This window comes from Primulina eburnea, chromosome 12 (genome assembly GCF_022965805.1).
Source record: "Primulina eburnea isolate SZY01 chromosome 12, ASM2296580v1, whole genome shotgun sequence".
Lineage (NCBI taxonomy): Eukaryota > Viridiplantae > Streptophyta > Magnoliopsida > Lamiales > Gesneriaceae > Primulina > Primulina eburnea.
The window spans coordinates 8,170,720-8,198,532 of record NC_133112.1 but is presented as its reverse complement, the minus strand read 5'-3'; the positions used below and the strand labels follow the sequence as shown (position 1 = coordinate 8,198,532).

At 35.8% G+C, this 27,813-nt stretch overlaps 1 protein-coding gene and 1 long non-coding RNA gene across 2 annotated transcripts; one reads left to right on the top strand and one right to left on the bottom strand.

The window, feature by feature from the left end:
- Positions 1-15,925: 15,925 nt before the first annotated feature.
- LOC140808278 (uncharacterized) lies at positions 15,926-19,376 on the top strand. The gene is made up of 3 exons (XR_012112853.1): positions 15,926-16,611; positions 17,799-17,881; positions 18,161-19,376. It is a non-coding gene; the product is annotated as an uncharacterized lncRNA (long non-coding RNA).
- A 626-nt stretch (positions 19,377-20,002) lies between these two features.
- LOC140807341 (uncharacterized) lies at positions 20,003-25,519 on the bottom strand. The gene is made up of 8 exons (XM_073164151.1): positions 25,358-25,519; positions 25,152-25,274; positions 24,754-25,062; positions 24,538-24,664; positions 23,705-24,042; positions 21,563-21,953; positions 20,324-20,401; positions 20,003-20,135 (listed from the first exon to the last, which is right to left on the bottom strand). Exons 5-8 carry the CDS (start codon positions 24,028-24,030, stop codon positions 20,085-20,087), a joined length of 846 nt encoding a protein of 281 aa, XP_073020252.1. The 5' UTR covers positions 24,031-24,042; positions 24,538-24,664; positions 24,754-25,062; positions 25,152-25,274; positions 25,358-25,519; the 3' UTR covers positions 20,003-20,084.
- Positions 25,520-27,813: the final 2,294 nt, after the last annotated feature.

Here is a 27,813-nt window from a genome sequence, read left to right as displayed (position 1 = left end):
CAGATTCGATCGCGATATATGAGATGAAAGGACCGTACTGTATGCTAATCATAATCGACTGGTTCTTGCATGCATTATCATTGAACCTAGGGAAGCATAGGGCGATGCTGCTAGACGCTCTTACCATGATTTGATGGGTTTAACCAGAAATATGATTTCTGACATTCTCATGATCAATTGGTGATACATAGAATGAGACGAATTAGGGTAAGCCCGAATAAAAATCCTTGCTGCTTTAAAAAACTTGAGAAAGATTTAGGTCTATAAGCCTGATTTAACGAAATTGTTAAGAATTTATACTGCATTATAGACATGTTCGATTTAATTAACATATGATGGTTTGCTGTTTCTTGCAACCAGTTTCCACAAGAGTTGGGATTTTTGGTTCTTGCCCGCGATCTTTATAACTTTGCATTTGATTTGAGACATTTTTAGAAGGAAAAATTGCAAATTTAGTTATGTTAGTTAACTTGTTTTCGGTTTTAGTCTTGTAATTTGTTAAACATTAGTTTTCATGATTTTTTTTTGTCTGAAATCATTAAATATATACAATATGGTTTATTTGACACTGATTTAATCATATATCTCCATTTTAAATTCATCATATAAAAAATAAAAAAATAAATCACAATGACCCCAACACTTCAAAATAGAAGAAAAAATGTATGTTGTGTCACATTATTTTTGTTTATGTATATTTAACTTATGTAATATAAGTTTTATTCTTATCACATGAGTTACATATTAGAGTATTAGTGTCAAATGAGCAATATCCGAAGTATATAATAGTTTCGGATAAAAAAAACTAAAACACAAAAATCCAAATTACTTTATAAAAATCAAAATTTGATAAATTAAAATACTAAAACAAAAAATAGGTCAATTTATATAACTAATAAAATTGTAATTGGCACCACAATTATTAGGCACCTTATGATATAAAATAATACAATTTGCACTAAATAAAACAAGAAATTGCTTTATTTATATAAAGTATTAGTCATTATCACTCATCTCGGTCATATTCTCTGCAATGAAATTTGCTCAATTTTCCTAAAATGGTATCACTGCAAATAGGAGGAATCCAGTAGCCCATACTACCGATCACCCAGTAGGGATGATAATGGGTAAGGTATGAGTCGGATTTCATACATCCATCCACATACACATTAAAATCATCCACAAACACATCCCCATATCCATCGGGTATTGAATTTTATCATCATCCTCATACCCATCGGATTATCGGATACACATACCCTACCCAAATATCCTATTATCACATATAGTTGAATTTTTTCGAATTTAAATTGTTTCAATGAAGTTATGAATATTTAAAAAATTATTTAAATGAACAATATGAAAAATTATTAATGATAAAAATTTGCAAAATAAATTTTATAGAAAAAATAATAAAATATTAAAAATAGTTTATAGTAGTTGAATAAAAATACGCAATTCAACAAAAATAAAATATTTTTCAATTTTTGAAGTCAAACATGGAATAAACTTACCAATGGAGAATATAAAAAATTGAATGAAAAATAAAAGAGCGGTAAAACCTTGGAACGTAAAAGTGAAAGCGAAAGGGAAGAGAAGAAAAAAGTATCGATTTACTTGGATTTGAGAAGATGAATCTTTAATATAAATAAATATAATTACTATATATACATATATATATATATATATATATTAATTTAAACGGGTATTCGGGTCGGGTGTGGGTTAGATTATATCAAACCCGCCTCCATACCCAAACCCGAAAATCCCCATACCCGATTACCCAATAATTTAATCAAGTCTAAAAATCCCCCCATACTCTCTTCTATTCGGGTCGGTTATCGGATCCTCCAATGGGTTCGGAGGAAATTGTCATCCCTATCACTCAGGGTTAATCATTGTATCCCTATCTGCTCGTAAGTTCCAATCTCAACATCTGGGATAGATGTAATAACATGGTTATTGATAAGCTCAAATCCTATAGAGATTTAGAAATTTTATTTGTGTTTGTCTAGACTTTTTATCACTAAGTATGTGCTTAATTGAATTAAAAATTATAGATTTGGATAAAAGAGGGAAAATAATTAAATTTGAAAATAAAATAAATTTATCAGACTTCAAATGAGGAAAATATCAAAAAAAGAAAATAAAATATTTTTATATTTTATTATCTTGATATTATTAAAGTTTTGGAAGAAAAAATATGTACATATCTTGATAAAGATGAAGCCTCGTCTTTGAAGATAAAATCTACAATCTTATCAATAAGGTTTAAGTTGGAGATGTGCTTAAAAGGAATTGAAGGAGGAAGCCCATTTGGGAGGATAAAAAGGAGAGCCGTAACAGAGAGGAGGAGGGTGTTAGAGTAGATGCCATGTAAACCAACTGTTGGCTAGCGATTTTATTGACTCAGTTGTAATAAACAATTTTTATTTTAATATAATTCTTTATTTAATGGTTTGTTATTTCTTTATCTGTATACTCATGTTATCAAACATAGATAATGACCTTGATTATACTTTAATACAAATGAATCGTAATTCGATGTTGAAACTCATTCGTAAACATTGTATGATCTAAATTCGTTCCTAGTCGATTCAGCCTCCTAAAACATGGATAAAGGTCGCTTGAGCTCCAGACTAGCATGTGTGATGTTGTGTACTACGTTTCTTGGTAAAGGCATAGAGATGTCCAAACATGTAGATGATTAGTCATATGATGATTATACAGAACAACCCTCCCCCGGACTTTTCAAGTGGTTATCATTTACCGAGAGGACAAGTCCGTGGTTATGATTGTACACCCTTAGTTCTTACGACCCAGGACAACACTGAGGCTCTATAAGCTAGGGATGTGCTTTGACTCGTTTACCGGCTCCAGGAGAGTCATTAGGTGGTGAGATTGAGTACAGTTGCAACACATTTAGGAGCCAGTGCATTGTAGTCGGGAATTCACCGCTCACCTACGGGTGTGGATATCCTATGTGATCTGATGAAATAATAGTGCGTGGAATCTCTGGCCAGAATATGATATGTACGTTAGAGAAGGAGTTCTCCAATAATACATGTGATGCAACTATTTATATGTATTACATAGTTATCGAATTATTATGCAACCCTCGATGAACCAATGGTTGCAGATTCGATCGGGATATATGAGATGAAGGGACCGTACTGTACGCTAATTATAATCGACTGGTTCTTGCATGTACTATCATTGATACCTAGGGAATCATAGGACGATGCTGCTAGACGCTCTTACCATGATTCGATGTGTTTAACCAGAAATATGATTTCTCACATTCTCATGATCAATTGGTGATACATAGAATGAGGCAAATTAGGGTAAGCCGAATAAAAGATTATGTCCTGAATCACAAAGAGTTGTGAACTCACGGCTTGCTGTATCCCTGAATCATTGAGGGTCACACAAGCACTGGATCATTTGTTCCCGTTGAGAGAATAAATTCAAGAAGTTGAATTTATATCATAATATAGTAAATTTAAGGAGTTAAATTTACTATAATTAAAATTTGAGAGAATAAATTAAAGAAGTTGAATTTATATTATGATATAGTAAATTCAAGGAGTTGAATTTATAGTGAGTTGAATTTATAAAATTTGATAATTTAATTTATTAAACTCAAAAGTTGAGTTTATTAAATATTACAATTTTGGATGTGATAAATTGAAGGAGTTGAATTTATAATTTAAATATTAAATTCAAATGTTGAATTTATAATGGATTTAAATTTATTAAGCTCAAAAGTTGACTTTATTAAATATTAAATTAAATATAGTGGGAATTGTGTTTAATGGGTTTGTAGGAATACTAAATAGTTAAAGTTCTTAATGAACTTTGATTAATTAATTAAACTAGTTGGACAAGCCCAATTAATTAATCAAACCCAATAATGTTAATTATGATTATTAGGTCATGGCTTAATTATAAAAGGTAGTAATCAAGCCATAACCCTTGCCTCCATCCTTGTAGAACTCGAAAATTCCCTCTCCAAAAACCTAAAAAATTCGGCCACCCTTTTTGCAAAAAGGGATTGAGCCGCCTCTCGAATTTTTTATCTTTACGTAAAAACTTCTTCCAAATATTCTAGTGATATTTGGAAGAGAAACAAATCTCTTAGTCGTGGACTTGATAGAAGGATTGAAGGAAGGAGTTCTTGAAGAAATTTCGTAGGAAATTCATCAAGAGCTATATCCGCCTATACCGGATTAGTTGGAGCCAAGTGAATTAATTCACTAAAGGTATATTCTAAACTCCCTATGCATGTTTAACCATAAACCATACAAATGCTCAAACAAATATATTTTGATTGTCAAAATAAAAGAAATTTTTTTGAACTTCCGCTACTTTTGGGCATGAGAAACCATAACCAACAGTGGTATCAGAGCCATGCTTTTCTATATCGTATGATTTTAAATCATATTGACTAATTTGTTTCTAACCACACAAGAAATTTTTTTTTTTTAGAAAATTGATGCATCATAAAAATTTTATTTTTCCAGAAATAAAAAAAAATCGGATCTGCCTGGAATTGTTCCGGGCAGACCGCGTGCAGGACAACGTGCGGAGCGTCCGCACTCTGTGCATCGTCCTATGGCACCGCGCGCACAGTGCTGCTGCCACTGCCCGAAACGTTCAGGCAACGAACGTGCAGCGCGGCCGGCTGCCCGGGATTGTCTCGGTAACCGTGTTGGATAATGAACTTGAATTGTTTGGGCCTAGAGTGCGATTTTCTAATTTTTCAAAACTTTGGATTGAATTGATATTTTATGAAAATTAGTTCAATTTATTTTTGAAAAAATAATTTTTAGAAAATTAATAATTTTCTTGTAAAATAAATAATTAGAGTATGATTTTAATTATTTATGGTAAAAATGAGTTTTACAAATAAATCAATTATTATTGAATTAATTGGAAATTAAATAAATGTGTTTATTTAATTTATTAAATTCTTTAATAATTGTGGTGGTTAGTAATAAAATTATTAGATGTATGATTTATCAGTTAATTAAACTTGTTTAATTAATTAATGTTAATATTTGATATTAAACACATGAATGATGATCGAAAGCCTTGACCAATGTGTTAGATGTATGTTAGGATATTTTATTGTTTTATTCATTTTGTTAATATTTGATATTATTAAAGTGGACCTGTTTTATGACACGTTCCCACCCCATGAGATGCATCCCTTATGTGTCATGACTATTTAAATGTAATTATTAGAAATAGTGGGAGATCAAGACTGGAAGATGGTCACCCGATATACAAGATGAAAACATATAAAATATTGGAAGCTCTTGTAATAGTTGCATTTGCATCCCTGCATTCACCTAGGTTTTGGACCTAGATCAATGTCTGGCTCATATGGATCTAATAGTGTTGACGATCGATCATCCTTATTTATTTATTATTGAATGTCATATTATAATATATCCTGGTATATAGTAGTATGCATGTATGTATATTATTAAATAATATAGTTGCATGAATCCAACCATACAAACTCGTGGCACGCGATTTTAAATTAAAATGGTGAGACAATTTTAAAAAATAAAATCCTTCATTTTGAATAAGATTCAAAATTTATATCAAACTGAAAAAGTAAAAATTAAAAGAGTTTAATTTTTCCTTGCCTTCCATCAACTGTGGTTGCATGTTGATCGCTACCTGCGGATAGTGTCTGGCTCATATTATTGGGGAGGCCTGGACGCGTGAAAGTTGTGACTTCCACCGGACATATTATGTGAATTGAGTGAAACTCCCATGACTTCGGCTCATATTATTGGGGGAACTCACGGTGACCGTATACTACAATTCAATATTGATGGGTATGTTTGATACATGAAAATAAATGGCGTCATATTATTGGGTCCTTATTAAACGTGAGGCGAAATACGCGGAGGTTGCATAGGGATGCAATTGAATTCTACCTTTTAGAAATTATAATTGGCTGATATAATTCGGGATTATCATTGGTTAATTGGACTCTACGTGCCTACTAAGGAAATACGATTTCTCTTTTTCATCAGAGGTGGTGGAAATGGAAAAATAGTGGGAGGGAAATTTATAAAATGAAATCCATATTTTATATCTTAGAATTATTTTAAAATTATCATTAACCATTATATGTTTTCATTTTCAGTATATTTACAATGACTGCTCGTAACCCGTTTTCAATCATTTTCGATCAAAACAAATTGACTGGCCCTAACTATCATGACTGGTTTCAAAATTTAAAGATTGTTCTGAACTCCGAAAGATTGCGTATGTGCTTGATAAGAAGCCATCGAAGGAGGCAGCTCCTGATATCAGTAGGACTGAGTTAGCTAAGCTTGAGAAATGGTGGGATCATGATCTTCAAGCTAAGAGCTACATGATGGCTTCTATGTCGAATGCACTTCAAAGGAGGTTCGAGGAGGCGGTGAATGATGCTGAGATTCACCTTCATCTGAAAGAATTGTATTATGTACAAACTCATTCAGAGAGACATGCTACTGTTAAAGAACTCATGACTGCACGCTTGCGAGAGGGGACTTCGGTCCATGAGCATGGTGTTAGGATGATTGGGCTCATCGAGAAATTGGTGGGAGTCGACGTGGTTATTTCTAGTGAGCTCTCGACTGATATTATTTTGCTGTCATTTCTTGCATCGTTCGATGGATTTGTGGTTAATTTGAATATGAACAAGCTTGAGGTCACCATTGAAAAGTTGGTCAATATGCTTACTAATTATGAGGCCACAATTAAAAAGGAAAAGCATGCTCTTCTAGTGGGTTCTTCGTCTGGAACGGAAAAAGGAGCCCCAAATAAAGGCAAGAAGCGTTCTGCCCCTCTGAAGAAGAACAAGCCCAACAAGAAGCCATAAAAGAAACCAAATCAGGGGTCAACAAAACCTGACAAGTCAGAACAAGTCCGTTTCCACTGCAACAATCCTGGACATTGGAAGCGTAATTGCACGGAGTATCTTGCCCAAAAGCGTTCTGGTCATGTTATGTTTTATATTGAAGTTAAGGTTTCTATTAATTCCTTTTCTTGGGTATTGGATACCGAATGTGGTTCTCATTTATACAATAATTTGCAGGTGATGGGAAGAAGCAAGAGGCTTAGAGATTGTGAGACCTTTCTAAGACTAGGAAATGGAGCAAGAGTTGTTGCCACTGCCGTTGGAGACGTTACTTTAATTTTGGACAATGATTTTAAGTTGTTTTTGAGAGACGTTTTATTTGTTCCTGAATTGGTTAAAAACATTATTTCTATTTCTATGCTTGATAGGGGTGATTATTCTTGTGTTTTTGCTAAAGGTGTTTGCAATTTATACAAGAATAAATGTTTGATTGGAACTAGAGAATTAACAAACAATATTTATAACTTAAAATTAAAAGATATTCTGTTAAACAATATCCAAGCGCATACGAAAACAACAACAAACAAAATAAAAATAGAAGATCCAAATCCCGCACAAATATGACACGCTAGACTATGTCATATTTTCCAAAGAAGGATACACAAGCTAGTGGGAAAAGGCATGTTTGACTTGTAAGACATAAATTCTCTACCTACTTGTGAGTCATGTCTAAAAAGAAAGATGACTAAGACTCCATTCAATGAAAACATGAAACATGCACATTGTCATCTGGATTTGATCCACACGGACGTTTGTGGCCCGCTAAGTGTTAGCACAAAATTTGGGCATTCCTATTTCATCATCTTTACTGATGACCATTCGAGGTATGTGTACGTTTATTTGATGAAACACAAATTTTAAGCATTTGAAAAGTTCAAAGAATTCAGATATGAAGTAGAAAACCAGCTAGAAAGAAGTATTAAGGCACTTCAATATGATCGAGGTGGAGAAATACTTGAGTGTTCAATTTTTGGGTTAACTAAAAGAGAATGAAAATCTCTCACAGTAGACTCCACCAGCAACACCACAATTGAATGATGTTTCTGAACGTCGAAATTGAACCTTGATGGACATGGTTCGATCCATTATGGAATTCACTGAATTGACTACATCGTTTTGGGGCTTTGCGTTTGAAACTACGGCAATGTTGTTGAATAATATCCACACTAAAGCAGTGAATAAAACGCTATATGAGATATGGATGGAAAAAACTCTCAAATATTTTTACATGAGAATATGAGGATATCCTGCATACGTGAAGCAGACAGCGAGAGACAAATTGGATAGCATATCCACTTTATGCTACTTTATAGGATATCCAAAGAATTCTGTTGGAAATTATTTTCTATCATCCCAATGAAGAAAAAGTATTTGTTTAAGAAATGCCACCTTTTTGGAAAAGAAATTTCTATTAGATAGAAAAGACAATATGATAGAACTTTGAAAAATTCAAGATATCCATCAACTATAGAAGTTGAATCCATTTCCCACAACCAGTAATTGAAGTACAAGCTCCTAGAAGGTCTGATAGGGTTATTAGACCACCTGCAAGATATACGCTTCTTCATGAACGAAGCCATGGTGAGGCTTGTGTTGGATGTGATCTAATGAATTTCAAAGAAGCAATATCTGATACTGATTCAACCAAATGGCTTGAAGCCATGCAATCTGAAATGGACTCTATGTATTCAAACCAAGTCTTGACATTGGTGGATCCACATGAGGGAATTGTTCCCATAGAATGCAAATGGATCTACAAAAGAAAGCTTGGGGCGAATGGGAAGGTAGTGACCTTCAAAGCAAGACTGGTTGCAAAAGGTTATACTCAAAGGCAAGGAATTGACTATGAGGAAACCTTTTCACAAGTTGCTATGTTTAAGTCCATCAGAATACTACTAGCCATAGTATCATGGTATGACTATGAAATATGACAAATGGATGTAAAGACTGCATTCCTCAATGGAGACATCAAAGAAGAAATTTATATGTCTCAACCTAAGGGATACACATTAGTAGGAAGTGAGCATAAGGTATGCAAACTTCAGAGATCAATATATAGTCTCAAGCAGGCGTCAAGGAGTTGGAACCTCATATTTGATTGCACTATCAAAGAATTTTGTTTTGCTAAAAATCCTGAGGAACCATGCGTGTACAAGAAAGTTAGTAGGAGTGCAGTGACATTCCTAGTACTTTATGTTGATGACATCCTACTCATTGGAAATTATGTAGGATTACTGCAATCAAATAAAATATGATTAACAAGTAAATTCTCCATGAAAGACATGGGTGAAGCATCCTATATATTGGGAATACAAATCTATAGAAATAGATCAAAGAGGATGCTGGGGTTCACACAAGCCACTTATATCGACACCATTTTGAAGCGATTTTCTATGAAAAAGTCCAAGAGATGATACCTACCAATGTGTCACGGTGTTACTCTATCTAAAGCTATGTGTCCCAAAACTGATAAAGAGATATAGATGATGACATGTATTCCATATGCGTCAGCCATTGGTAGTATCATGTATGGTATGATATCGACACGTCCTGATGTTGTTTACACTCTGAGTGTTACAAGCAGATAACAGGCGAAACCTAGTCCAATGCATTGGAAGGCCGTGAAAAATATTCTTAAGTACTTGAGAAGTACTAAGAACTTGTTCATGGTCGGTCTATGGGGGTAGAGAATTAAAATTGGAAGAGTACACTGATTCTAGTTTCCAATGTGATGTAGATGATTCGAAATCGACATCTGGTTTTGTATTCATGCTTAATGGTACGGCTGTCTCTTGGAAAAGTTCAAAGCAAGACACCGTTGTGAATTCCATCATTGAAGCTGTATAAATTACTGCATCTGCTGCAGCCAAAGAGGCAGTTTGAATGAGAAATTTTGTCCAAGAGTTGGGCGTTATTCATAATAGAGTTGATCCAGTCCCGTGTACTGTGACAACACTAGTGTCGTTGCGCAAGCAAAGGAACAAAGGTCTCATCAGCGATCCGAACATGTACTGAGAAAGTTCTACATCATCCGGGAAATTGTGGGAAGAGGAGATATATCAGTCGAAAGAGTCCCCTCTGCAGATAATGTTGCTGATCCACTTACAAAGCTTTGTCAGGACCATTGTTTGAGAAGCATCGCGAAGCAATGAAATTAAAGTTTATGGGTAGTTGGATCTAGGGCAAGTGAGAGATCGTTAGAGTATATGCCATGTAAGCCAACTCTCGGCTAGAGATTTTATTGACTCGTTTGTAATAAACAATCTTTATTTTAGTATAATTCATTATTTCTTTATATGTATACCCATTTTATCAAACATAGATAAAGATTTGGATATTACTTTAATACAAATGAATCGTAATTCGATATTGAAACTCATTTGTAAACAATTTATGATCTAAATTCGTTCCTAGTCGATTCAGCCGCCTAAAACATGGATAAAGTCGCTTGAGCTCGAGACTAACATATGTGATGTTGTGTACCGTGTTTCTTGGTAAGGGCATAGAGATGTCCAAACATGCAGATGGGTAGTCATATGATGATTATACCGAACAACCATCTCCCGAACTTTCCAACTGGTTATCATTCACCGAGAGGATAAGTTCGTGGTTATGATTGTACACCATTAGTCCTTACGAACCAGGACAACACTGAAGCTCTATATGTTAGGGCTGTGCTTTGAATCATTTACCGACTCCAGGAGAGTCGTCAGGTGGCGAGATTGGGTACAGTTGCAAGACATGTAGGAGCCAGTGCATTGTAGTCGGGAATTCACCGCTCACATACGGGTGTGGATATCCTATGTGATCTGATGAAATAATAGTGTGTGGAATCTCTGGCCAGAGTATGAGATGTACGTTAGAGAAGGAGTTCTCCAATAATACATGTGATGCCACTATTTATATGAATCACATAGTTATCGAATTATTATGCAACCCTCGATGAACCAATGGTTGCAGATTCGATCGGGATATATGAGATGAAGAGACCGTACTATACGCTAGTCATAATCGACTGGTTCTTGCAGGCACTATCAGTGATACCTACAGAGTCATGGGGCGATGCTACTAGGCACTCTTACCATGATTCGATGGGTTTAACCAGAAATATGATTTCTGACATTCTCATGATCAATTGTTGATACATAGAATGAGGTGAATTAGGGTAAGTCCGAATAAAGGATTATATCCTGAATCACAAAGAGTTGTGAACCAACGGCTAGCTGTATCAATGAACCATTGATGGTCACACACGCATTGAATCATTTGTTCTTGTTCAGAGAATAAATTTAAGAAGTTTAATTTATATCATGATATAGTAAATTCAAGGAGTTGAATTTATGATAATTAAATTTTGAGAGAATAAATTAAAGAAGTCGAATTTATATTATGATATAGTAAATTCAAGGAGTTGAATTTATGATAATTAAATTTTGAGAGAATATTCAAGTATTGAATTTACAAAATTTGAGAATTTAATTTATTAAACTCAAAAGTTGAGTTTATTAAATATTAAAATTTTGGATGTGATATGAATTTAAAATTTAAATATTAAATTCAAATGTTGAATTTATAATGGATTTAATTTATTAAACTCAAAAGTTGAGTTTATTAAATATTAAATTAAATATAGTGAGAAGTGTGTTTAATGAGCTTGTACAAGTATAAGTCCAACATATTAATAATTAAAGTTCTTAATGGACTTTGATTAATTAATTAAACTAGTTGGACTAGCCCAATTAATTAATCAAACCAATTAATGTTAATTATGATTGTTAGGTCATTGCTTAATTATAAAAGGTAGTAATCAAGCCATAACCCTAGCCTCTATCCTTGTAGAACTCGAAAATTCCCTATCCAAAAACCTAAAAAATTCGGCCACCCTCTTTGCAAAAGGGGATTGAGCCACCTCTCGAATTTTTGATTTCTACGTAAAAGTTTCTTCCAAATATTTTAGTGCTATTTGGAAGAGGAATAAATCTTTCAGTCGTGGGGTTGATAGAAGTATTGAAGGAAGGGGTTCTTGAAGAAAGTTTGTAGGGAATTCATCAAGAGCTATATCCGTCTATACCGGATTAGTTGGAGCCAAGTGAATTAATTCATTAAAGATATATTATTAGACTCCCTATGAATGTTTAATCATAAAATCATACGAGTGCTCAAACAAATATATTTTGATTGTCAAAAAAAAAAATTTTAAAACGTCCGCCGCTTTTGAGTATGAGAAAACCATAACCAACATAGGGCCGTAACAACAGAGGAAGAGAGAGGAAGTGCAGAACAGAAGGCTACAATGAAGCAGCAATAGCGCGGAAGAATAATTGAAGGGAGGAAGATTGAAGGCAGAAGCACGAGGAATTCCTCAACACATACCACAAATCACCGAGAATTCCTTTCATTCTTTTTTAATTATGTTTTCTTCATTGAATTTAAATAAAACTTCTGTTTTGAATTTATGATGTAGACTAAGGTTACGATAGGGCCGAGACAAATTATTTTTGATGTTTGAGTTTGATTCATTCTATTATTTATTTTTATTCATTGATTGATGTCGTTTATCACGTGTTCTTTTAATCTGGTTAATTAAATTAAATTAATCTAAATGTGGAAGGCGATGATTGATATTTGTTTCATACATCAATCAACATATGGTTAAACTGACTAGAAATAATATTCGGTTTCAGTGTGCGACTTTAGGTTGAAAAATTAAAATTTAATGCGGTTGAATCTAATTAAATTCATTTAGGAATAATTGGATTGTTAGATTTAATAAATAATTTTGAGAATTTCGTCGTAAATTAAATAAATAATTTATTGAATTTGAATTTGACTCATAATATAAGTTTCTCTCGCTATCGTTGTGTGCTTTAACCGTTTTTAAATAATTTGAATTTTCGTCTAAATTAATAGTTTGAATTATTTTTGCTTTAGTTAATGTATTTAAATTGTTTAATTTTAATAATTATCCAATTATTATTACTTCTGGTCCGCTCGATAGATTTATTGGTAGCCGAAATGATCGTCAGTTATATAGTGGATTTTGAATTCTGTAAGTCGAGAAATAACAGATTGCTTGATGTATATGATGAACACTGCTCGAGAGATTTGGGGCAAGAACGAAACTGTTTGTTCTCATCGTGGATACACAAACCACACAGTGGATAAATGCTACAAGTTGCGTGGTTATCACCTGGGCATTCTAAATGTAATCATAAGCAGATTCAAGCTCAAGGAAGAGCGCAAATCAGGTATCGGGATCAAATAGTGTGATGGGTAAACGAGTAGGCAATTTATATGTCTTCATCAATTCAAATGTTCATGCTATTGTCTGTAATGTTTTTCTCAACAAAACTATGCCAAAGCATTCTAGATTAGGGCGAATTTCTGTAATAGGTACTGAGTTGCATTTCAATCCTGTAGATGACGATGTAACACAATGTTCAATATGTCATCTTTCTGAACAAAAACGATTACCCTTTATATCAAATAATAATATTTGTGACAATGCTTTTGATCTTATTCACATTGATATTTGGGGTCTGTTTAGTCCATTTACAGTTGAAGGGTTCAAATATTTTTGTCCTATAGTTGATGATCATGCTAGATTTACTTGGATATATATGTTGTGATCGAAATCTGATGTGTCTAATGTCTTTCCAGCTTTTTATTCCTTAGCCTATACCCATTTGGTAAGAACATCTAAGCGGCTTGCAGAGTGATGATGCACCAGAATTTAACCTCACCAAATTCTTCCTGGACAAAGGCATTGTTCATTATCATTATTGTCTTGAACGTCCAGAACAAAACTCTGTTGTGGAAAGAGAACATCAACACATTCTCAACGTTTCCCATGCCCTTTTTTCAATATGGCACCCCATTGATTTATTGGAATGATCGCGTTACCACAATTGTGTATCTCATTAACCGGACTCCTCCTCCGCTTTTTTCCCATAGAACGCCTTTTGAACTATTATATCACAAGCACCCAACGTATTCACATTTAAAGATTTTTCAATTCTTGTGCTATTTGTCTACTCTCATCTCTTCGCGTTCAAAGTTCTCCCCTAGAGCCACCAAGTCCGTGTTCCTTGGGTATCCACCAAGGTATAAGGGATACAAGTTGCTAAATCTAGAAACAAATGAGGTGAACATTTCTCCGGATGTCACTTCTCATGAGTCTATCTTCCCGTTTCTTAAAAAGATTTCTCAAACTCATGATAGTCTTGAGCTATTCTCTGAAAGTGTTGTTTTCATGTTATCTCCCAACAAATCTTGTCAGTGACTCTTCCAGTATCAATGCTCCTAGTCCGACTCGTTCCCAATGCATCTCTTCCAGGCCGGTTCATCTGCATGATCATCAGTGCTATGTTGTTGATCACCATCTTAAATCCTTGACTGACCATCCATTATCTTCAATCCTTGAAACCCACAAACTGCACCTTCTTTTCGAGCTTTTTTGTTCAATGTATCTTCCATTGTTGAACCTCAAAGTTTCTCTCGGGCTGTTGTGTTGCACGAATGGAGGCAGGCCATGACTGAAGAGCTTCGAGCCTTAGAAAACAATGGTACATGGTCTCTTGTGTCTTTGTCACCTGGTAAAACTGTGGTTGTCGTTGGGTTTATAAAGCTAAATTTTTAGCTGATGGCACCTTGCATCGGGAATATAGTATACATCGGGAAGAGACAAACAACACGTAACAAGAGAACCAACGCCTACTAATGGCATCGGTGTACCATCAGCAGTCACAATTTCAATGGAAGAATTGTGAGACAAAGAAGAAAAAGATGACAAATCAGGAGACATATGATGAGATGCTCCCGAATCCAAGACCCAGATGGACGAAGATATACCTGAAGTGCTAGAGGATGACAAACCTGTATGTGAAGAAGCTGACATAGCATGAGGCTGTGTAGCGAGGAACTATTGAAACTTCTCAAACAAATACGGATCCAAAGACAGTGCAGCAACTGCATTGTTAGACTGAAGTGGTCGATATGTCCACTGGTTTGATGGATTACCAGGTTTCCATGGAGTGTTATGAGATGGATGCTGCTGTGGTTTCCATGGAGTGTTCAGAGATGACTGATGCTGTTGTTGTGGTTTCCATGGAGTGTTGTGTGGTCGTTGTTGCGGCTGCGGCTGCACTTTTCCTTTACTCAACAATAGTGGACATTGAGCTTTCCAGTGCCCCTTCTCTTTACAAAAGGCACACTCATCTTGAGAAACCTTCGTATTTGACCTGTTTTGGTGATTAGCTTGAGGTCGTTGAGGAGCTGCAAAGACAGATGGTGTAGTTGGGATTGTCCCTTTGTCAGCGTGAGACTTAAGATGAATCTCTTCAGCTAACAATTCACTTACAACTGAGTCAACAGAAGGAAGAGGGTTGCGATGAAGAATCGTCTCACGCAGACCCTCAAAATCATTCCGAAGTGCCATCAAAAACTGTACCAAGCGTTGTTCTTCTCTCCGAGCAATATAAGGTGAGAATGCTCGCAATTCTGTAGATTATGTTAATGCCAATTGATCACAGAGTGACGACATGACAAAATAAAAATCTTGGATGCTCATATCTTTCTGTTGAAGGGTACGGATATCTGTCTCCAATTGATATTGTTTGGCAAAATTAGACTGTGTATACAAGCGCGCCAGATGAATCCAAACCTCCTTAGCAGTCTCGTATTTTGCCAATTGAGCACCTATTGAGTGCGCAACAGAATTATTAATCCACGTGATAATCTTCAAATTATCTGCCTCCCAAACATCCAATGATACAGCATAATCAGGGTTCGTCTGGTCTGTAGGCTTGTCTCGCACACCTGTGACATAGCTCCACATCGATTTCTCCTGCAAGAAATTTTTCATAACATAACCCCAATACGAATAATTTTTTTCATCCAATTGAACACTGATCGACTGAAGAGAGTAGCCATGATGCCAAAACCAAACAAAACCGAAAGAATAAAACAAAACACAATGCAGAGAAGAAAGTTCATATTGAGATTGATGGTCATGTTGTGCGAGAGAAAATTCAAGCTGGAATCATTAAACTCATGCATGTTTCCTCGACCCTACAACTTACTTTCTTGTTTACTAATGCGTTGCTGTCATCTCAATTCCGAGCTCTCATCCAAGATGGGAGTGCACAACATCCACTCCTTATCTATCTTGAGGGGAAGTTTTAGTAACAAATATAGTTACACATACGTAGTTGGTTGCCTAGTCAGATGATTAGTTGGTAGACTTGATTACAATTGTATTAGCATATTATATAAGGTCAAAAGCTTATATGCAAATTCATTCATTGAGTTTTGAACAGACGGTTCTCTCATTTTTTTGTGCAATGAAATATTCTCTCATTTTTCCTAAAATCAAGAAATATTGGTTTTGATTTCAATTCATCGTGGTGGGGTGCAAGGGTTTTGCTAGTGTTTGTACCATAAATAAGATTTAAGCGTATAAATTATAAACAGAAACCCTTTATCTCGAGACAATTGTATACATATACCTACCCGAGCAAAAATAGAGGAAGGACACACAGTGAGCGAGAATTCCGAAGATTCGAAGCTTTTACAGTGAAGAAATGGTGAACTACATGTAGATGATCAGCGCGGAGCTTGAGAATCTTACCGACCTCCTGCCTCAGGACGGTTGCAATGACGCTAACTTCGCCTGCAACTTCAAGGTATCTCCCTTTTTTAGTATTTTCCCTCGATTTTGTTGACTGAATCGGAGGTTATTTATGAATTGTGATCGTATTTGAACTCGTATGACCGATAGGTTTCAATATATTGTTAGTTTTTCGATTATTATTTGTGTTTAGGTTGATTCGTTGATTTGCTTTCCTCTCTGTGTTTGTGTTGCTCTATGTCTGTTTAGTTTAGTTTAGTTCTCACTTTCATTTACTGTTTAATAAGCCATTTTGACTTGTAGTTTTCATGCTCAACTCATTTGTAATTTATTTGTGCTAATATAGTGTTGTCAGAATTTTCCCCTATATTTACAAAAAATGCATTCTTGGAGAGTTTTCTGAAGGTTTTATTCCAATTTTGTTGCACTGATTTTAAAATAGCTAGAACCCAGACAAATGCTGATAGTAGACGTAAATATTTATACATGATCATGTAAGGGCATGTAATATTATGCTGCTGCTGGGATTTTTGCATGGTTAGTATTATCTGGATTTATATCAATGTAATCGCGTCCTGGTCTTTTCGGAATAGTATGTCTTGTTTCCTGCTGTGCATGGTTAGTATTATCTGGATTTATATCAATGTAATCGCGTCCTGGTCTTTTCGGAATAGTATGTCTTGTTTCCTGCTGTGTATTTTACAGATGGTAACTTTTTATGTGGTGGGCTGCAAAGCTAAATGATATCCGTTGCTCTTCGGGTAAATGTCACTAGTAATTGTTTCATATTAAGTTCTCTTTCAAGTTGTTAGATTTATTGTGGGGATCATCATCCGAGCCTTTCTTTTGATTGATATAAGTTGTTAATTTGATTTGGGTACATGTAATTGGCATTTGTTTTTTCCCATGTTTTAGCATAAAAGAATTATTATCACTTAATAAATCTTTAAGAATTATTATCACTTAATAAATCTTTTTATTCTCATCTTGTTTTGGCATAAAGCGTGTTACAACTGATTTACGTTCTGGAACATGGCAGTTCATGAATATCACTGAAAATGTCTATCCAAGTGGGATTCAGATCTGATAAATGATTTTTTAAGTTACCTTGACCAATTAAACCTTGTTTTGAATATACTTGAAGTCAAATTGATAATTATTTTCATTCTTTCAAAAAATCATTCCTCACACTTTGTGTACTTTTCATCTATGTGTTTCTGAAATGTGGGAACTGTGGAGCAGTGACACTGAAAGATATGTGTATTAGCTTGAATGAGACAGTTTCTTCTACAAAAGGCAAGGGTTAATCGCATCTTGCCCAGAAGGTAAACCTTCTCTCTCTCTCACGTATCTGATGATTGATGTTTTCACTTGAACTCTGCATACTCGGGTTTTATTTATTATCTTATGCCTATGAACGTAAATGCACCCACATTCTAGGAAGGCTTTGTCTGAATTGACAAGAATAATATCTGGCAACATATATTTTTGTTTTCTTGAATACAGATTACACTAATTGATTTGGGTTTCGCGAGGATAATTTGTCATTTCATAGTAATTTCTTATTATCTTTTTTCAACTTAACGGTGCAAGTTTTGTTCTAGGGAAGGAACTGTGAGTATGATCAGTGGCCGGGGTCATCCTCTTACTCATGTAGATGTTGAGAATGGAAAATATGCTCCTCTGATGTTATTTGACTGCAGGGGTTATGGGCCTCTGGGCTTTTAGTACGGGGTGGAAAGTTGAATCAGTACGTCCGATTATTCTTTTTCTGGCTTTTTTTTCCCTCATGCGTCTTCAAAACTTGCTTGATGATTTGTAGATGATTAATTTCTTATTTACAAACTCGCTGCTCTGCATATATAGATATGCTTCCACAAGTTTACATCTACATCCGCGAGTATGATTGAACTACCAGGAAGAAGGAAATAACAATATTTTTTTTGTTACTAAGGTTGAGAAAATAGTTGATGTTTTCGTCCTGCTGAGAAAGGAGTTTAGGTAATGATAATTCAGGACATCCTATTGCGATGGCAGTTTTTATTTGCTCTTTGCCCTTAATTATGACAGCTTAGAAAACAAAGCTCCTATAAATTTTATCTCCTTGTTTTGTCTGCTAATTGGAGAAAGGAAACCATCAATGTCTATGTCGAGGTATCGATGGTTGTACTCAGATGCTTTTTGGCTTGGCTGATAAAATAGATTAAACCCGAAAAGAAAACATGACATTACCAGGTTCACCAATAAATACAATAGAAAATGTAAGTTTGCACTTGAGTAAGTTGCAAATTCCGTTGCTTTCCTTCTTGTAAGGGGCGCAACCATCAAATGGGGGAGTAGAACAAATCATTCAAGTTTTACCTCCCAACTACCTCGTGAAAAATTAAGTTGGCCATCCTTGGTAAAACTTTAAGCTCTCCACGCGACTTGTCGATTAATTTTAATAGTCAATATTGTGCGTTCTGCTATTTTTCAAGAAACGTAATCTCTCTTTCACCAACATTTTTTATTGATTCTTTTGACTGCTGCAATGTTTCTTTCGTATATATTATTTGCTCTTTCTGTTTGCCCATAGATCGAAGGAACCTTGTTTACAGAGTTTGTTGAATAAGATGACAAGGGAGAAAGCGCTGCATGAACTTGTATGTAGGAAATAAGTGGACATCGGCATCTAACTGCTGCTAAACTTGTATGTAAAAGGATGATATAATTTGTATGATTGATGCTTATCGTTTTTCTGCACTTCAATTTTATGCTACACTTAGCTTTGTTGTTTGCCTTGTTGATGGGCTTAAAAGTATCCTGTATAAAATGTGAAATAGGGTTAGATCTTAAAAACTTAGGTAAAACTATCTCATAAAAAAACTACTCAGTTGGTTATATATATACCTTGGAACGATAATGTTATAGATAACAATTATTTTTACCCCGAACGGACGCTCACTCTATTCGAAAACTACTACTACAAAAATATTTTTAATTGTAAATATCTATACTTCTATACTATTTTATTAAGTTTGAGAGACCTAAGATAACTAACTTTGGTGTTATGATCTGTTTTAATAATTCTATATTAATAAAATATTAAAACTATTCAAGTTATATATAGTTCAACAGATAGATTTAGATTACAGATTCAATTTTTATTGAGATCATTTTTTTATTCTTTTATTTTCAATTTACTTTTTAATTTATATATCAAAATTACACTGTAATCACTCATTATTTCTTATAATTATATTTTGATCCTCATTTAAATATAAATCAAATGAATTATAAAAAAATATTATACAAACACTCAACGCTTGTGTCGGTGCACTAGCATAAATTAAAATTTGATTTTAATTTTAATTTTGTTTTTTGGAATACGCCAAGGCAATAGCCAATAGCATTATTCTATAGCGCCGCAGTAGCTCCCTAATCCTGAAGTGAATTGTAAAGCAGAGTGTCTAATTGAACCGTCCAGTGATTTGCGAAAAAGTGCACACATTTTCAAAGATTACATTTTTACGTTTCCGTGACATTTTTTTACTCCGAGTCTGATTCCATGTTGCCCATAGCCTTCAAGCCTCTTGGTCTCTGAAAATGGTGGCGTGAAGTCAATATGAAGATTTTTTTTTAAAAAAAAAAGAAAGAAAAAAAGAAAATACAATTTGCACTGTTGGTCAACTTTGTTATGCGACTACTGATGATCATGAATTCGATTATTTAGATTATCCTCCTTGCTTTAGATGAAGAAAATAGGATCGTGGAGAAACAAAGAGTACCTTTTTACAAACTTTCTTCTCTCGAACCTCGTATCGCTCAAGAGTTAGATCGCATAGCCATGAACCCGGGCATACCAACTGCAATTGCAATCAAACATTCATAATCAGACCGGGATACTACTGTTTCTTTCCTATTTCATGTATTTTAGTAAATGCCATAATTTCAAACGCATGATCTTCAAAGATGGAATTCACTGTCAAAAGCACTGACCACACTCTAAATCATAGGTTCCTGGTAATGATTTTCTTCATGTTTTACGCATTTGAATAACAGGTTTCTTGAAAGAAAACTCAGCAATAAAGTAAGAAGATGTATCTAAACTTAAATGAATAAAATATTATACATGAAATTGATCGAATGTTGTCGATATTAGATGGTAATGAAATATCATGAACCACCAATGATAAGAGCATCGAAACGTAGAAATTGACTCTTGAACCTTTAGTGCTGTGTTATCTCGAGTACGTGGTGAGGCAGAGTGGGTCATCCAATAATATATGTTTATATACACAAATGGCTCCAAACAAGAAAAATAAGGCCCACCAAAATCAATAATTGACAAAAGCATATTCCCTCCACAATAAAATAAATGAAAATAGCAAAGAATCGCAGGGTAGATGACAATTCAGAAATATATTCAACGATGGCTTTTAGAAACGACAAAAGGGTAATTACTGGTAGGACCCAGCACGGAAAAAAGTTGGATATTTTACATACAATTTTTCAGCTTGCCAGAAAAAAAATTTGGATCCAACAAAGGGCATGATAGTCAAATACCACCTCGCAATTTTTGGCTTCACCAACACAAGATGCCTTTTTATAGTTTCATTTTAATCAGCTGGCATTTGGTAGGAAGTAGCATTTCGAGATTCAAGTGAAAGGCACGAGCAAAAATAGTTGCCTTTCAATGGCTGGATCCATCTATAGACTCGATAAAGTTTGTATCGATTTGCATATATATATATATAATCGTTTCTGATCGCAGAGATAGAAATAGAAAACTTGTAGTCATGTTTTTCTGAAGAGAGAAGTAAACATGAAAAACGCACCCACAAAAAATCCAAAAGGAGAGGAAGAGTTGAAGTAAACAGAGTCTACCTAACTAGTCGTGAATAATTGGAAAAAAAAAAAGAAGCAAGCGAGATCATCCATGAAAGAGTGAAGCAATCCCATAATTTCAGCACAATGCAAGTAACTAATTCGCTAAGAGAAAAAAAGAGGGGAGTAGTAAAACTAACATTGACTGTGCGCTGAATTAACTTGGCTCGTTTCTTTGGCCTTTGAGGAAGTTTGGAGCCTTTAATTGCCATGAAATCCTCTTCTTTCTCCTTATTTGTCAACGCGATCACAAACTTAGGCGGCCACACTACGGGGACAGCCTCGTTACCTGACAAAGGCCCACCTTTCTTCCCTTCATGGGTTGTCTCCGATGACCCAGAACCACCACTTCCGCCACCGCCCTGCTGCTGGTGGTGGTCATTTTGATGACTACCATTAATATTGCTGTTCTTTTTATGGTGAGTGTTGGGATTGCCACTAGCTTTGATCTTATCAGCACCTCTATCCGGTGAAGCCAATCCCTTCACACCATTGCTATGTCCCCTCATACCAATCCAACTCTCTGAATTCCTAGAGGAAAAAGAAAATAAGAAATTACAAGTTAGAACGACATGCATCCCCCATTCTAGTGCAGTGGGCACGAGAAAAATTGACATATATTATGAATTTACCAAAATTTAAAAACAATTTATAATTTAAGCAATAGATTTAAAATTTTGCTCCAAAACAAATGAAATCTCAAGTAAAATTTCTCGGCAAATCATAACAACGTGATATATAAAAAACACAAGACATTACATTCTGCACATACAAATCAATTACCGAAACAATTTACAGCCCAAAATCTGGTTAGATAAAAACTTAAGAAAAATAATGAGTGAAGGTGAAATTACAGGAATAACCTTGCGGGTTAGTTGCAGATCACAAGGTTTGGCGTAGAAAAAGGAGAGCTGTTGAGAGAGGATGTGGCTCTGATTCGGGTCGGCTTTTATTTTTAGAAGGGTCAAGGATTCAAGAAATTTGAGACTGAACTCTAAAGCCTAAAAGCAAAAGTGCAGTGGGGAGAAATTTCCAGGATTAGAACATAGTTTTGTGGAAGAAAATTTGGGCCTTTGGATCGAAATATGTCTGAAGAGTATACGTGTCCTAATCGAAACATCATCATATTCATATTAGTAATCAACTAATTCATTCATTCATGAAAAAGGAAGGGATCAAAGGACAAATGGCGGCCCACTTTCCAAAGTTTCCATTATCAACCATTGCCAGATAAAATATTGGATTAATGCCTAATTTGTTTTTGTTTGCATTTTTTTTTTTACCAAAAACAAAATAACCATATCGGTATATCCTCAACAAAAAATAAAAAATAAGTACGATTTCAAAAAATAAAATAAAAACAAATAATGTATTATTATTTTTCATTTCTTAAAATTATTTTTACATATCTCACCCAGCATAGTCATTACTATAACTGAATTTTTCTTTGCCACAAGAACGTTTTATACTGTTTTAAATAACTATTAATCTTAGGACGAGGTCCCCAAATAAATAAATAAAAATTATATTATTTATTTTCAAAAAACAAAAAACTTTTATACTATTGTGTTAAATTCTAACGCAAACTATATTATAAATTTTAAAATAATTGTATCCAACCGTATTTGATATGATTTGAAAACAATTTAATTTGTTCAAAGTGTAACCAAATAAACAATATTTTTCCAGAGCTCTTCCAGTCTTCCCCTAAAACAAGCCAAACACCCTCATTTGTTTTTTTAAATATAAAATATAATATAATAAAAAAACTCAAACATAATATTTTAAAAAGTATACTGACATACTTAAACAATTTAACATTAAAATTTAATATAAATGCATCTCATTTTTTTTTAAAAAAAGTATATAGAAAGACACGCTGACACGCCAGTTCAAATTAAAGCCAAACCAGCAGCGAAGATCCTTTAACATTTAATAAATTAGATTATGGGTCTTTAATGTGGCGTGGGGTTTATGATGGACTGCACCATTTTATTTTTAATTAATAATTAATTTGATGAAAGATGCCATCGCTGCCCTCCCATTACATTTTATTCCTAAGATTATCTATCTTATCAAATTTGATTTTGTAAAAAATATTGAAAAGTAAAATATATTTACGAAATGTTAATAAATAAAAATAACATACGAACATTGTTATTTTTCTAAAAAAATCGGGAAAAATTATTTTAACCGTTAGAAAACTCTTTTTTTTTTTGGAAAAAAATCTCAGATATATTAAAACACCCCCAAAGGAAAAACACAAAAAGTAGAAAGATCACCTCAAAATTCGATGTGAAGGTGACGGTGATTGCGGACGTTGACGGAGATTCGCATTCACGTGAACCTTTTCTGCATTTATCTGCTGAAGCCAATTCGGATCCTTGTTTGGGTCTGATTTTATTACCCGACGATTGACCCGGGTCATGGGTCGACCGGATCCGGAGCTTGATTCCTTGTTGGTTTGGATCTTCATGCAGCGCAGCCTTTTCCTATTGCCCCACTGCAGCACGAACTCAGACGACGTCGTAGAGGCTGACTTGGGCTCGGATCTCAGTAATAGTGGCCCATCTCTATTATTGGTCGATTGGCTATTGTTGCTCTCCATATTGCCACCCACCTGTTCAACAATCCAATCACATTTGCGTTTAGATTCTGTTTGCTAACTGTGAGTATATTTAAAAATTCGTCCAAGGAAAATAATGCAGGAATTAGTCGACAAGAGATGAAGAAATTGGTAAGAATTGCTCTGTAAGCTGAGCTTTGGTCATGTATATTGGCCAACAGAGGGAAATAGTTTTTGATTTTTCTTTAAAACTCTGGTTTGGTTTTCTGATGGTGCTGAAGAAACTGACAGGAAACTAAGCAAAATTCTGTAATATCCAAATGAAAAGGAGTGTTGAAAATTATGAAGAAAAGGAGATTGGATTTTCAGCAAATATCTCGAACCAAGGCAGTAGAGATCGCTCAAAAAACACAAAATTACCAAGATTGTGAATCGGATAAGACGAAATCTCCAGATTGAGAGGTAGGAGAAGATGAAATCGAAGCGATTCGGAGGTAGAAAGGCAGAGATGAGCGAGCAAGTCACCGAATCCCATCACCATAGCATTACCTGGGGGTATCGATTAAAACACGGGACTGTATGAGAACTCTGTTCTTTTCCTATCTCAATGGAAGTTTTTGACGAAATTGCTAATAATAAGCTCCGAGAATCAACACCGAAACCGATTGCTCTGAATCTGCATTTACAGAAGATAAATATTTGTGAGAAACAGATCAAATTCAACCATATTTTTTCAGATGTTTTCTGAAATGAAGATTTATATACCTTGTTTCCTCTTACTTTGGCGAAAATCTTACTGATAATTTTCTCACAGGAAAAAACATCAAGCAAGATGAATTGATATCATGTAACTCGAAATCTATATCAGCTTCCGCTGGTTTATCCCTTCAGGCTCTGTCAACTCACGGATACGACGATTCAACCAGTCACTCGAACAGATCCAAGCCTCGATTTCAATCTTCGACAGCAATTTCAACATGTAAAAACAACACAACTGAGCTTCGATCTACGGGTTTTGTATTCGATTCCGATATTTACAGACAAGAAACTGACATCAAATCTACACAGACGAACCTGTAAAGCAAAAATCACAGAAAAGAAACGCGTTAATCGCGAAGAGAACGCAATAAGAACAGCAGAAATGGAAACACAACGATGATTACAAAGCTCTGCATTCAAATTTCCTTCGCGAAATCCAATAGTTCTTCAGCCTCTTTCATAGTCAGTAAAATCAACCAATCGTCAACGCCCACTTGAAAACGACTCCAAATCGCTTGCAAATGCACCTGTGATTCATAATACAAACACATATTACATGTTAAATCCGATATATATCTTCAGAAAACTCAAAAAGAGAAACAAAGACCACCTTCTGGAAACAATGAATTCACTGCATTTTTACACACCAAAATTTGCCATTTTAACAAATTTCTAAAAAAAATCCGAAAAAAGAGTAGAAATTTCAGAGAGACGACGCTCTATTGTTCTTCTTGTGAAGAATGGAAAGAAAATATGAAACTACTCTTCTTTTCACATCCCCACAACAATTTTTATACCCTCTCGTGTACACTTCCCCTCCAACTCAATCTACGACCGTTGAGAATATATTAACGGCCTGGATTGCTTCTCCGAAAACTGTTTCAGACGCCGTTAGTGGGCCCCACTTGTAGACCGGATGTTCCGTAACGACGTTAATTTAGTAGATGGAATCTATACTGCCGTGAGGTAATACAAATATAAAATAAAATTTAGCATACGCATGTTTTGACGATGTGAATTATTGTTTCAGTTTCAACATCATTTTTGGGTATCTTCGAGCTATGTTGGCTTGAGGTATTCGACACCAAGGATCTGTATTTTCTGTCGAGCTCCTTGCTATTTATAATGACTTTATTTTAGCGATTAATGCTAAGTTTTATAAAGTTTTTGTGTTATGAAATATTCATTGATATCCCAGGGATGAACCCATCAAGATCCGGCCCAAACTCCCGGCCCATCTCTGAGGCCCACAGGTGACTGGCCCATGACAAGCCCAGGTATTCTCCTATAAATACCAGGTTTGAGTGTATGATAATGGATTCAATATATCGTTTTCAGCAGCACCCTTAGCTGCACCCCCCATATATCCTCAGTCACTGACTTGAGCGTCGGAGGGACTACGCCAGGGTAATTTCAACACCTGCGTCTGGACTAGTGACACTTGCTTGGAGCGGACCCCAAATTTCCCGTGAGTATCACTTGGCGCCGTCTGTGGGAAGTTTGAGTTGAGACGTAGATATGGTAGGTAAGAGAGGGAGTGGAAGAGCAACCTCAGCATCATCACGTCCTCGGAGGGGACCTGAACCATCTCGTGCTGAGACAATACAGGAACAGCCGCATCTTGAGTCAAGACAGGAGCAACCCCGTGAAGAGACAAGAACCGAGCAGCCCCTTCACGAGACAAGGGTCGAGCAACCCCGTCCCAATGAGAATGTGGGGAACTTGACCCTAGAACAGTTGGGTCAATTTATCACCCGGACAGTGGATGAGACCATGAAGAGGAATCAAGAGTCTATGTTTGCAGAAGATCAGGCCGCTCGCCAGGAGCGAGAGGAGAATGTGGAGGGAAGTCAGAGTAGGGTGGAGGAGACGCGACCCCGCCCAAGTGAGGAGAATCCGGAGAGGGAAGAGATGTGGAAGGAAATAAAGATGTTGAGGCAGCAGTTGGGGAGCAGAACGCCGGCACCCAAGAGAGGAAGTCCTTTTTCACTAGCCATTTTAGAAGAAAGGCTTCCTCCAAATTTTCGACAGCCGAATGTTGGAGAGTATGATGGACATACCGACCCCGAAGAGCATTTGGGGAGATTTGAGAATGCGGCTCTGTTGCACCAATATTCAGATGGAGTCAGGTGTAGGGTTTTTCTGGGCACGTTGGTGAGGTCAGCCCAGCAGTGGTTTAACACTTTGCAGCCCAGCTCTATACGTTCTTTTGAGGACTTCTCAGCTGCCTTCTTGCACCGATTTGCTAGCAGCAAGAAACACCAAAAAAACTATTTGAGCTTGTTTGTGGTGAAACAACAAGAAGCTGAAACTTTGAGAGAGTTTGTCCAGCATTTCAACAATGTAGCATTGGAGATACCAGCGGCCACTCCTGACATCATGATAAGTGCCTTTACCCAGGGACTTAGAGGATGAGAATTTTTCAAATCGCTTGTCAAGAAACCTCCGTCGAGCTATGATGATTTGTTAGTTCGGGCGGAAAAATATGTAAATCTAGAGGATGCCCAGAGGCACAAGAGGATGGAGCAGCGGCCCGAGGGAGGAAGAGTTGAGAGAGCGGAGAGAGGAGGAAGGAAGAGGACCGCAGGGGAAAGGGAGGAGGATAAAGCTAGGGACAGAAGACAATTATCATCACATGTTCCTCTGGATAGGAGTCGTGACGAGGTGATGGAGGTGAGGGAGCCCAAGGGGAGGTGGGAGAAGTCGCGAAGGGCTAAGAGCAGTGTTAGATTGCCTTCGCGGGACAGACGAGAAGGATCCGCATCCGAGAGTCGACCAAGGTCTCGCCCGTCCCCTAGGCGTGGTCAAGGCCCTCCCTGGATAAATCAGAGGGTCGGAGAGCAGAGAGGAGAGGGTAGAGGTCAAGATGTTCCTCAGGAGCTCGTCGAACCGAGGAGGGGAACGAATGAGGATAACCACCCTACGAGAGGAATGATTCATATGATCTCGAGCGGTGTTACTGATGGAGACTCTGGGCGAGCTGGGAAAGCACGTGGGAGAAGGTTGGAGAACTTTGAGATATATAGGGGTGCAGACTTACCACAAGACACCGTCATCAGTTTTGGG

Excerpts from the sequence above, each read along its gene's own strand:
- LOC140807341 (XM_073164151.1), bottom strand. The coding sequence starts at position 24,030 with ATGGAGAGCAACAATAGCCAATCGACCAATAATAGAGATGGGCCACTA. Across the intron at positions 21,954-23,704 it reads CCTTCACATCGAATTTTGAG|GAATTCAGAGAGTTGGATTG; the intron begins GTGATCTTTCTA and ends TTTTTCCTCTAG. Across the intron at positions 20,402-21,562 it reads TAATTCAGCGCACAGTCAAT|TTGGTATGCCCGGGTTCATG; the intron begins GTTAGTTTTACT and ends TTGCAATTGCAG.